Source organism: Leucopleurus acutus (genome assembly GCF_964270905.1).
Source record: "Leucopleurus acutus genome assembly, chromosome: 10".
NCBI classification, from domain to species: Eukaryota; Metazoa; Chordata; class Mammalia; order Artiodactyla; family Delphinidae; genus Leucopleurus; species Leucopleurus acutus.
This window is the reverse complement of record NC_139153.1, coordinates 15032151-15045154: the sequence shown is the minus strand read 5'-3', so window position 1 is coordinate 15045154 and position 13004 is coordinate 15032151. Positions and strand designations below refer to the sequence as shown.

General features: G+C 35.8%; 1 protein-coding gene across 1 annotated transcript in view; it reads left to right on the top strand.

Annotated features, from left to right (window-relative positions):
* The window catches only part of CNTN6 (contactin 6), a gene marked incomplete at both ends in the record, with an annotated part of 231957 nt that extends 224173 nt beyond the window's left edge, over positions 1 to 7784 (top strand). The window contains 4 exon segments of the mRNA XM_082849209.1: positions 5782 to 5894; positions 6660 to 6828; positions 7685 to 7753; positions 7756 to 7784. Coding sequence (XP_082705335.1) covers positions 5782 to 5894; positions 6660 to 6828; positions 7685 to 7753; positions 7756 to 7784 — 380 coding nt within the window.
* Between the last annotated feature and the right edge of the window lie 5220 nt (positions 7785 to 13004).

The window sequence follows — 13004 nt, the reverse complement described above, 5'->3', positions numbered from 1 at the left end:
TAATCACATGTGCAACAAGTAACATATCCACAGGTTTTGGGGATTAGAATCTGGACATGTTTGGGAGGCCCTTATTCTGCCTATGACAGTTACAAAATACTGAGCACTCATGTCCCAAGCCCAGCGTTAATATTCTACATACTTATCTCAATTATTACAACACATCAAGGAGTATGTTATTTTAATTCCTAGATACAAGAAAACAGATGCTTAAAAAGGTTCTGCTGTGGCATCTTTTGGACTGGCATACTATGAACATGGACTTTCTGAATCTCTGGATCCCATGGACATTGTACTAGTTTGCAATCTTCATCTCTAACCATCTAAATAGTCTCTCTCCCTCCAGACTCTCAAATCTTCAGTCCAGACCTCAAACTGGCTTGAGATTTTTATCCCTAAAATGGAATCATACTCTCTTCTAATTCCAAAATTTCACTGTCTCCTCTATTCCAGAGAACAAAGAGTAGAGAAAGGTGTACAAGATCTTTCACAGTCTGTCCCCAAATTTCTTTTCATCCCATTCCTCATCTAGCCCTCGCAGCACCAGACTTACTGATCTTCTAAAGTTTAACATTCACTTATCTAATTTCACGCATTCTCCCAGTTTGTAGTGGTCCCACCGTGCCTATAAACAGACAAATATCTTTGCTACTGATCTATAAATTTCCCCTTTAATATATTTGCATTTTACTGGGTGATTCTATAACTTTGGACCATTGTGAAATATTATTGGAAATAGCTAGAAAAGAATTTCAGAGTGAAATAAAGTTGGGTATGAATCCCAGCCCAGCCATGAACTGTGTGGTAAGTCTAATTACTTAATAACTCAGAACCCATTTTCTCAACTGAAAAACAGAGATGACTGTACTTTCCTCTAGAGTTTGCTCTGAGAACTAAAGGATATAATATATACCAAGGTGACCCAGAGGCAGCCATATAGTGAGAGCTCAATGTGTAGTAGCATATATTATTATATTTCTTCTTTAGAGGTGATTTCACTTTCTTTGCATTTCTTAAAGTAGGAAAGCCCATCTACTTTCTACTTTCTTTCTTTTCATAAATTTGTTGCAGAAATTTTCTTCAAGGGTGATGGAAGGACAGGCAAAGCAAAGATGAGAAATGGCTTTAATGAAACATTGAAGATAGCTCTGATTCTAAGTGCTATCCCTGGATCTAACTTTGATTTTCCATGTCCTTGAGATGACACCAACATTACCTCTGAATAGTGGTGACAGCAAAAAATTCTGCATCCATCACACGTTCATACTGTCACTGTCTAGATTTTCCATTTGATATTTGATCATCCATTGTAAATTCTGAGAAAGCAGAGCTCACATTTACCAAAATCTCTGCCTATTCTGATTGGGTACGCTAAACAGAAGACAGAGCCTTTTTTTTTGAAACATGATGAATTAGTTAATCACTCAAGAAAACACTGCCTGCCATGGAGCCATGCACAGGGTTAGGTGCCTAATGGAGATTAAAACAGGAACAATACCTGCCTTCGGGCTATTGCTATTTTAGTGGGGAGGCAACTTAAAACAAGAAAAAAAATGAAATGAAATAATCTAAAATTATGAAAAGTAATATGAAGAAAATAAAGAGGCTGAGATATACATAAGGAGCACCTATATGGGGAAGGCTATATATTTTGATATGACATAAAAGATAAAAAGGAGCTAGTGGACAAAGAGACCTCCAAACAGAAGGAACAGCATATGCAAAGCTTCTGAAGTCTTTGTTATTATTGTTGCTGGTGATGTTGATAGCCTTACAGGTTTTTTTAAAGTAAATATCAGTGGTTTAACATTAAGTATTGTAGCTTACTAAAAATTATATCTTTCCAAAAGAAAACTGAGGAGCACTGCAAGTACAAGTATATTGTGATCCACACAGACTTCGCTTAAATGGAATTTAGATTTACAACCAAAGGGAGAAAAATATTTACATCAACTACAAGAGGAAAAAGCACTGCTTATGTAGACAGAAGTATTCAGAGCCAGTAACAGAAAGTGTTTGCAAATTTTGGTTCAATTTGGCCCCTGACGTCGACTGACTAGCACTCTGTACTGGATTTTTCTTGCTGTAAATAATGCAATCAATCCATATTTAGACATAAAGGAAGCATTAAGCTTTTATTTCATCTTGCACTTATGTTCTTTCTCTCTTTCCCAAATGTCAACCCCATGCTGTTACTTAGAAGTGTAACATAAGAAGTTGTTTTTGAATTGAATTCACAGTGTGAACTACAGTGGAATATAAATGCCATCTACAGAAAAATTGATCACAAGGAAGCCATTAGAGCTGCAGAGGGCTAGTTTAATGTTGCTCTGTCATTTGATTAACAGAAAATTATTTAGTCTTTGGAAATTGCCTGCAAAATTCTTTCAGTAAACTAGAAAAGTGCTTGTTTGTTGAGTAGGTACTTGGTACTTGTACCAAGTAGGTACAAACATCCATGGCATGTTGTTTTACATTATCCACATGACAGTGTTTTGTTTTTCCTAGGTAATACAAATTTCAATTTCATCATAGATATTTGCAATCCAGTTTAAGCAAATACATCAAATTCATGAAACCAGGGCTGTTAAAGGTGTTCATAATAAGATGATGGCCTTTTGAAGCACATTTTAGAAACTTAAAAAAAAAAAAATACTGGACACAAGGCATTGGCATTGGAGTCACACTCATAGACAAAAATAAGAAAAGCTATAGACTATGAGAACTTCCCAGATAATTAGCTGAGACTTCACCACTTTATCTGCCTTTCAAAAAGCACATAAAAACCCAAGTAAGAGCAAAATTATTAAGGGAAAATCTTGAGTATACCCTAATTATATTTAGGAAGTGAATCTTTTGCAAACTTCGGAATTCTGTTATTAGTAGCAAACTGCATTGAACACAACGGAAAAACTGATTATGTCATAATGCCACAGTGAAGAACTGCTACTCCCACGAAGAGAATTAACAGTTACTGAGCTATTTAGTTTGCACCACTAACCAAGATAGGAATATTTCCTATTTTATTTCATGGAAGCTAAAACTCTTATAACTAAAATATTTTAGTCTCATTCCAAAGATTGGAAAACCAGGCCTCTTGGAAGAGACTGGATACAGATTCAGGTCTCTCTGACTTCAAAGCCCAACACCTCCCAGATAGCATGAGAGGTAAAGCATTCCAAATAATCCACACAATTGGGCATTCATACCGTGAGGTCACTCTTGACAGAATGTTTCTCATTTAATGTCCATGGAAAGCCTTACTTCTGTTTTGGTAGATGCGGAAATAAATGCAAATGTTCCAGTATCAGAGACACAATCACTACCATATAGTTAGTAGAAGTCAGTTCTTCTCTCTCTCAATCTGGCGCTTCATCAATGGATTCCTGGTGTTAAAAGTAGTACTTTTTATCTAAACATGCAAACAAACAGAAAGGGCACAGCAATAGATGAAACCTTCAGAATTCATCACTGCCAGTGACATCAAAGGACTGAATTTATATTTTTGCTGTATTGATTGTATGATGTTGTTAATGTTAGCACTTTGTTTTAAAGAACAAAGTAAAAGAAATGAGTCACAGGAGTATATGAGATATTAAAACTGGTATCTTGTGAGAATTTTTATATTATCTCTTTTATAGCTGAGAAAAATATTAGAAAAGGCACTTTGGGATAAGTTGAGGGAAAACAGTTACAAAACTATAATCATTGCCATCAGTCCTTCAGAAATAAACGTACTGACAATCATTCACTGAGTTCTTACCAAGCGCAAAACTCTCAGTCTTTTTATTATGATTGGGTTTATATTGCCAAGAAATGTACTAGGACATGGTTGATCCAATTGGCATGTTCGTCTTATAAATTCACGTGGATTGTTATAGGTTTGGCCATGTCAATTGGCCTTGATTATAGGACAGCATAATGAATGGACTGGCCACACTGTGTCACCTATGGATCTTCCCACAGCCCAGTACATAATTAATATGACCCAAGAAAATCACACAGGACCCCAAGTAGTTTTTCTTTAGCCATCTATTACACAGTCATTTATTCAATATATATGAAATATATGCCTCCTCCTACATGCCAAGCACCATGCCAGATGACGGAATACAGAGTTGAACAAGGCATATGTCCTCAGTAAATTTAAATAAACACAGAGCATGAATAGCTATAATTCAATGTGATAAGTTCATAATAAAATATGAACTGAGTCCCATGAGAGCATAGGGGAAACATTTATCTCTCCACTACATCCCAAATGAGGTGTAAGTGACTGGGTGAATGATATCCCAGGGGATTGGAGAAGGCAAGTAGATATATCATAATGCAATGTTGGACACCCTGTGATTCTTCCAGTAGCACATAAGACATTAAATAGCAATTGAGTCAAAACTCCAAAAGAAATCATTTCTATTTCCATCAGTGTTATAATGAGTTAAATATTATGCTCATTCAACCTCACAAATTCAAATAAGATGCCAAAAACATCTTGCTGGGTAGTTTTATCTTTGCCTCTGCTATCCAGCTGAATTATTTTTAATGTCTCCAGTTTCTTAAATCTCAAAAATAATCATGTGGACTCAAATCTTTGAGAAGCAGTATGCTATCATAGAGAAAAACTAGATTAAAAATCAAGAGACCAGGATTCTGACTGGGATCAGCCACTCATTAGCTGCATGCTTTTAAAGACGTAGATTTCCAACCTGGACTCTAGTTTGCTGGCATGTAAAATTTTTCAGTTGGACAAGATCCATTCATTTAGAAGGCTGATTCTAAATACGTCTTCCCTTACTTCCCACTACGTTTCTCCCAGAAAACATTAATTTCAGGGAACTAAAAGCACAGTTTGGATTTAGAGTAGACACCTTTATGGGATGATCATCCAGTTTGTAATTTTTCCTCTTCAGGGTTCCTACCAGCTCTATCTATATTAAGTGACATATATCTTTCTCACTGTCTAGCCACAATTGATTGGGCTAAGATAGAATATGGCCAAATTAAGCCAATCATCAGCTTTTACTTGGAAATTCTAGCTTGGACTATCTCTGAACAGAGGAAATTTCAAACCTCAGGTGTAGGTGAGCAGTCATGATTTCTGCCACACTCACTGAGAAGAACAAAGAGATGGTCTATGGCAAGATGAGCATGCAGCAAAAACTACTGTGAGAGGTACAGAGAGGAACTTCTTGGCTTTTGGACAATTTTTGTCCCTTCTGAGGCTCTGCTGCATTCTGCCAGGAATTCTAAGAGAGTCCCCTATATCCTTTACAGTATATTCCTAATATTTTGTTTTAAAACACCTTGAGTTGGTTGTATTACTTACAGTGAAAGTCCTAACTAGTACATGATTATTAAGTAAAGGACTACTAGGAATTAATACCTTTGTGTTGATATATGTAAAAAGTTTGCCGCCTGAGTTTGTCTGAGATGCTTATTGATTGATGGACAAATTAAACACTAGATAAAGGAGCCCTCCCTCTATTCATATATAGTAAAGTAAACAAATTCAACAGCAGTGATTAATAAATTAATACTGGACATCCAGCACGCCATTATTAATTCATAAGTTTGTCACAGAGATATTTCCAAATGACCGGAATTTGAATGAATTTGCTTACTCTGATTAGAATTAATATGATATTTCAAAAGACACTGAAAACATTTTAGCTCCTTCTATGCTAATTATCCGCAATTTATTTTCCCTTTTCATGTCAATGGGTCATATAGTAACCATGAGCTAATTTAAATTCATTTGGATCTTTGATTACCTTTTTAAAGCTCCAAGCCAACCACCAGCTAACATCGCCTGGAAGCTGACAAACTCTAAATTATGCCTAAACTGGGAGCATGTAAAAACCATGGAAAATGAGTCTGAAGTATTGGGCTACAAGGTGAGTATTCTGTTTTTCTTTTAACCATATCAATTAACTTACTAAGGAACCAGAAATGTCAGAACCAAATAAGAAACAAATTGTATGCCCATGGAAATATAGGAATCTTTTTTTTTTCCAATGTTCTGAAAATACTTGGCATTGCTGCTTTTAAATTCTTCATGGAAAATTTTATATTGTGAGGTCAGAATGTGTCATGGAGCATTAAGAAATAAAACTTTATAGTATGCAACATTCTTTTTTCAAGTGACCCCCCTTGCCATCAAAAAATGATGGTGTATGTAGATAGTAACTGTGAGATGAGTATGAGGTCAAAAAGTATATTCAAATAGAATTTCTAGAACTTAGGCTACAGTAGGATATCATCTTTTAACAACATAAAAGGACTCCAACAAGAGTATAGTCAAAAACCCAGAGCAAACCATTTCCATCAGTGGTAATGAACATCCTCTCCTGGCAAATGCATATAGTATTCAGACAACTGAAATGGGTCCAAACTAACCAGTAACTTTTCACGGCAAGCTCCAAAGATAATGGCCTCAAGCTATTTAATTAATAGAGATAAATCTATTCTCATTTCAGAAGCACTGGCCAAAAAGGAAATCTTTCTTTTAACAACTAAATTTAAAGAAAAGGCACAGACCAGATATTTCCATCCAAGGATTACAGCATGTATAATGCTCACAGTGTTATAGTGTTCCATAAGAGTTTCTGAACCTTAGATAAGCAACATGTTCATTTAACTTGATTCACCATTTTATTCAGATTCTGTACCGGCAAAACAGACAGAGTAAAACCCATATTTTGGAAACAAACAACACATCTGCTGAGCTTCTGGTTCCATTTGAAGAGGACTACTTGATTGAAATAAGAACAGTTAGTGATGGTGGGGATGGAAGCAGCAGTGAGGAAATTAGGATTCCAAAAATGTCAAGTAAGTTGAATTACCATTCCTGTTGTAGATTTTGAATCCAGACAGATGCCAGCATGAAATCTGGGCTCTGTGAATCTTTCCAATTCTTGTTTAAATGTTGGGTGAAAAAATAAAAGGTCTACGGTTTCACTTTTCAATTGTGAGCAAGAGGTGATGAGTCAACTTTCTTTAATCCCTCAGATTTACAACATGCTTATAAATCACAAACAGTTTTATATTTCCTCATTTTGAATCTAAAAAAAACAAACCCTCACAACTGTGTGTCATTGGTATATGCCTCATTCTACTGGCACAAAAACGAGAAAGTTTTTCCATGGCTACTTACTTGGAGGCTTCTGAGAGCAAGGATAGCAAATATGAAGCACATGTACATAACACCTCTCTTCCCATTTTCATAGCGGACATCACTAATCGATTACAACATTCATACTGAGCTGAGTCAGCACTTTCAAATTCTCTCAATATGATGTCCTAAGCAGGTATCACCAATCGGTCATATTTAGCATGTAATAATAATTTATTATTTCTTCTTTAGAAGAATCACTCACGTATCTACCTGAAGCTGTGACTGAGTATAAGTCATCAGCCGCCACGTTAGCCAAAACTACGCTGCCCTGTAGTCAGACTTGGCCAATTTTAGGCATTTTTCTTTCTTATTTTTATATTTAAAACAGATATCCTAGGACAGAGGGTTAAATATACTTCCTAAAATTAAATCCAATATAAGTGAAACAAGTGTACTAAAATGTGTTATTAAAAGAGAAATAACAGTATGCATTTTAGTTCATGAAGAATTAATCTAACAAGTAATTTTACTTTTTCTCAAGACATTTTGTTTCACTTTTATATTTTGCAGGTTTGAGTTCCAGAGGAGTTTCAGTCATAGAACCTAGCATCCATTTCCTGTCAATTGTCATCATGATTTTTACTGTTTTGCTATTCAGCCTCTTATATGATGAAGAAAACAATAAATCTTTGAGTTTTTTTGAAAGCAAATCATTCTGTAAATAAGCTCTCCAGCCCCTGTTACAAGATACATTCTTAAAACTGACTTGTTTGGAAAGAAAAAATGTATATTATGAAAATCTTGTAAATATCTATGGTACATTAATAAAACAATTTTAAACACTTTGGAATTTTAAAGTCCACACATGATTACACACATTCAGAAGGTGCCAAATTAATGCATGGAGTTGTCACTACTGTGGCTTTTAAGTAACTTAAATGGAGAGTATAAATAACTCTCTTGATGACGATGGTCAATATGAAAGAAACTGTAGTTTCCATAGCTAAGATGTCCATTTACTATATGCTCCAGGCAATTTAATTCAGTAAATTAAAATTTCACCCTAGTTGGAAATAAAGTAAAACCATTTGTTTATCCTTGGGGTTCTTTAAAAATGTAAGCTATTGTAAAGCATGCTGTGTTTTATCTCTGAATCAAATTGGGACAAGAAATATTTGTACCCAGTAATATATTCATGTACTTGATGTTCTTCTCAACTCACTTTTCTATCAGTTCGGTAATAAAAATGGCATAAAAAGAAAGAAGAAAAAGAAAAGAAAAAGAAAAAAAAGATTCCTATATTTCCATGGGCATAAAATTTCTGGCAAAGAAAAAGAAAAGAAGGGAAAAAGGAACCAGCAAAAACATCTAATGAATCTTGTATACAGTAAGCAATTTCTTACAGCAAAGTTTAATTTTAAAATCAATTCTGAATTCTCTCAAGGAAGAGGCTGCATGAACAATTCTCAGGTAATTATTACAAAGTGTTAGCAATGTGTGTGGTGTTTATTTTTGTATTATAAATAAATCTGGGAATGGAATTACTTTACAAAGTGTTTTTGACATTTTGGTCAAAAAATATATATATATTTTTGCCAATCTTCTCTGCAACTATTAAAAATAATTCTATACCATCCAAGGCTTAGAAAGATTTTTGTGGGTTGACTCTTCTCTATGATGTACCTGATAAAGTCAGCAGTCTCACTTCTTGGGATTGCACAGTCTGGACAAAGCAGCCTGGGAATTGGAAAGGTTAATGAGGGAGCCCATGCCCTTCTAAGTAATCATCTATCCTTCACAAACAGCCTTGAGGCGTTTGTCCTGCTGTCAGCCTGCTCTAGCTCCCAGCCAATCAGGTTTGATGTCCTGCGAAGCTGGGAGTGAGGAATGGTCAAACTAGTATTGCCTTCTTAACATGGCACAACCTCTTAATTAAATTATGCTGAAAATATTTGAACTCTCCTCCCAACTCTCAAATCACACAATCCTCAAAACTGGATTCTGTCATTTTCACTTCTAAAATATTTTAGAGCTGTTTAAAATACTCGACGTAGTCAACAGCAGATGGACAATGACTTTCCATAGTTCAGAACTTGCTCCTTGCTGAAGAGTGTGTCAAGCATGCAGTACAAATCAATGACCCTTATTATCCCTGCACATTAAGATCTGACTATACTTTGATGGAACAAAATAAACAAACAACAGAAAATACTGTTTGGCACACTCACATTAACAGTTGCCTGAACAACACATATTTGTATTGATCAGATATACCAGTGTTGGCACATGGTCTTAATGGTTTCCTCAAATTGGTAAGAGACAACATTTGTGTCCTGGTTCCCAAAATGGAGATTGAGCATGAAATACACTATGAGATTTTTGTTTTTGCGATTAAGAGAATTAGATACATAGTCATTTGAGTAAGAATCCAAAAGCTAAGTCAGTTCTTTTCAACAACACATTTATTTGCAGGTGTGTTTTAATTCATAATTACTGGAGTATTAAATGTCTGTATTATTCAATATCTAATATATTATTTATATTTTCACCCATCCATGCTAAATTTTTCAGAATATAATTTGGCATTAATATTAAAAAGTGTGAGATTTGACTCTCAATTGATTTGAATCTCTACTCTTAGTGAGGACTTGGGCACATCTTTTAACGTCCCCATGTCACTTTTATGAGGATTAAAGGACATAATGTACACAAGTATTGAGCACGTTGCAAGCAACACTGTAAGCTGTCAACAGAGCAGCTGTCATCTACTGCTACGAACTAAACACCTAATGAAATAAGTTACTTAAGTGTTCAATAGACTATGAAAACATATTCAACCTGTATTTATATCAAATTCCAAAACAGCTTCAAGAAAAATGAGTAGTCCACCTACTCAACGCTAAATGGCACTAAAGAATGGAACCAATCGTGGTTCCACCAATGCATTTCAGGAAAATATTCTTTGTGATGTATACACTCCTTTGACATTTAGGAAGGATTGCCAGTGAATCCCTTTATTGATTGAGTATACTGCTGTTATACACTGTTATGAACATGGTAACTCATTTCCATACTTCTTACAGGAAAAGGAAAAAAAAAGTGATTGTACCTGGAAATTGCCAGAAAATGAAAGTGAATAAGAGTTAGGACACTTGACACAGGGGAAATATAACACTATAAAGCTATGGGCTGCCCAGATAATGTTAACTTCAAATTCAACTCCATTTTCTCTCTTCTCTTACTATTCACATTATAATCCTTCCAGGTCAGTGTCCCTTTTCTGACTATACACCAGAAGGTGGCTTATAGAAGGTCACTCCTGCTCTCTATAACTAACAGCAAATGCAAGCAGTGAGAGATGACCTGGAATCAATTTAGATTCCAAATGCAATAACATAATCATGACCTCCCTTAAGTAAATCTACTATTTTTAAGCCTCTATATGTTATCAGTTTGTACTCCATCTCGGGATATCACGTTTTATACACCCACTGTATGCCATAATTATTACCTTATTGTCTACAGAACTACATATTTAATTCAACAACATATTTAATTTGTTTCTGTTCCAGAATTCAAGAGTTTATTTCAACATCTCTATTGAACACAGTACTTGAATTAGTCAAGTTCTCCTGGGAAATAGAACCAATGGAGTGTGTGTGTGTGTGTATGTGTATGCATGTATGTGTATATAGAGAGACAGAGAAAGACAGAGACAGAGAGAAAGACAGAGACAGACACAGAGAGAAACAGAGAGAGAGAGACAGAGAGTGATATATTATAAGGAATTAGTATGTAATTTTGGAGACTAAGAATTCCACACCCAAGAGAGCCAATGGTATAGTTCCAGTTTGAGTCTGGAAACCAGGAGATCCAATGGTGTAATTTTCATTCTGAGTCTGAATGCAAAGGCAGGAGAAAACCAATATCGCAGTTGGAAGATTTTCAGGCAAAGAGAAAGAATTCTTTCCTACTGAGCCTTTTATTTATTCAGGCTTTTAATGAATTGGATGAGACTCATCCAAATTGAAAAGGGTAACCTGCTTCACTCAGTCTACTGATTCAAATGCAGAAACACCCTCACAGACACACCCAGAACATTTGGGCACCTTCTGGCCCAGTCAAGTTGACTCATAAAATTAATCATCACAGCACTCTTTTTAATTATTTTAAATAATTCAGTTCTAATCCCAAAAACTTCTGAAATGAAGTTATGGAGACAGTCTCCTCAGTTTATTCATCTGTAAAATGAGATGTTGGGATTACATGATCTCCAAGTTCCTTTAAAATCCTGTAATTCTATATCAAGCTGCACAGTGGCATTTATTTTTAGTGCAAAACAGGTTTTAATAACCTTTCACAACCCACACAACACTCTGCAAGGCTTTTCCAGCTTTTTTTCTATATTTTCATTAGCCTAATTGTGTTGAGCTTTCTTAATTGGACTTTACTAAAACAATAGATAAAACTGAGTATGTTTTCCAAACGGCAAAAAACCCTTAGAAGTTCTGGCCTATCTTGACCTAATCAAACTCACAAGCTTTTGCACAGCAAAGGACACTATAAACAAAATGAAAAGACAACCTAGAGGATGGGAAAAAAATATTTGCAAACTATGTGACTGACAAGGGCTTAATTTCCAAAATTTACAAACAGCTCATACAACTCAACAACAAAAAAACAAACAACCCAATCGAAAAATGGGCAGAAGACCTCAAAAAATATTTCTCCAAAGAAGAAATACAGATGGCCAAGAGGCACATGAAAAGATCCTCAACACTGCTAATTATCAGAGAAATGCAAATCAAAACTACAATGAGGTACTACCTCACACTGGTCAGAATGGCCATCATTAAAAAGTCTACAGAAACAAATGCTGGAGAGGGTGTGGAGAAAAGGGAACCCTCCTACACTGTTGGTGGGAATGTAAGTTGGTGCACCCACTGTGAAAAGGTTCCTCAGAAAACTAAAAATAGAATTAACATATGATCCAGCAATCCTACTCCTGGGCATATATCCGACAAAACTATAATTCAAAATGATACATGCACCCCTATGCTCATAGCAGCACCATTCACAATGCCAAGACATGGAAACAACCTAAATGTGCATCGACAGATGAATGGATAAAGAAGATGTGGTACATATATACAATGGAATATTACTCAGCCATAAAAAAGAATGAAATAATGCCATTTGCAGCAACATGGATACAACTAGAGATTACCACATTGACTGAAATAAGACAGAGAAAGACCATATGATATCACTTATATGTGAAATCTAAAACATGACACAAATGAACCATCTATGAAACAGAAACAGAATCATAGACATAGAGAACACGTGGTTGTCAAGGAGGTGGGGGGTGGGGGAGGGATGGAGTGGAAGATTCAGGTTAGCAGATGTAAATTTTTATATATAGAATGGATACACAAGGTCCTACAGTATAGCACAGAAAACTATATTCAATACCCTATGATAAACCATAATGGAAAAGAATATTTTAAAACTGAATCACTTTGCTGTACAGCTGAAACTAACACAACATTGTAAGGCAACTATACATCAATAAAAAAAAAAAAAATGACAGGGCTTCCCTGGTGGCACAGTGGTTGAGAATCCACCTGCCAATGCAGGGGGCACCGGTTCAAGCCCTGGTCCAGGAAGATCCCACATGCTGCAGAGCAACTAAGCCCATGTGCCACAACTACTGAGCCTGCACTCTAGAGCCCACGAGCCACAACTACTGAAGCCCATGCGCCTAGAGACTGTGCTCCGCAACAAGAGAAACCACCGCAATGAGAAGCCCTCGCACCGTAACGAAGAGTAGCCCCAGAGTAGCCCCGCTTGCTGCAACTAGAGAAAAGGCCGCGCACAACAACGAAGA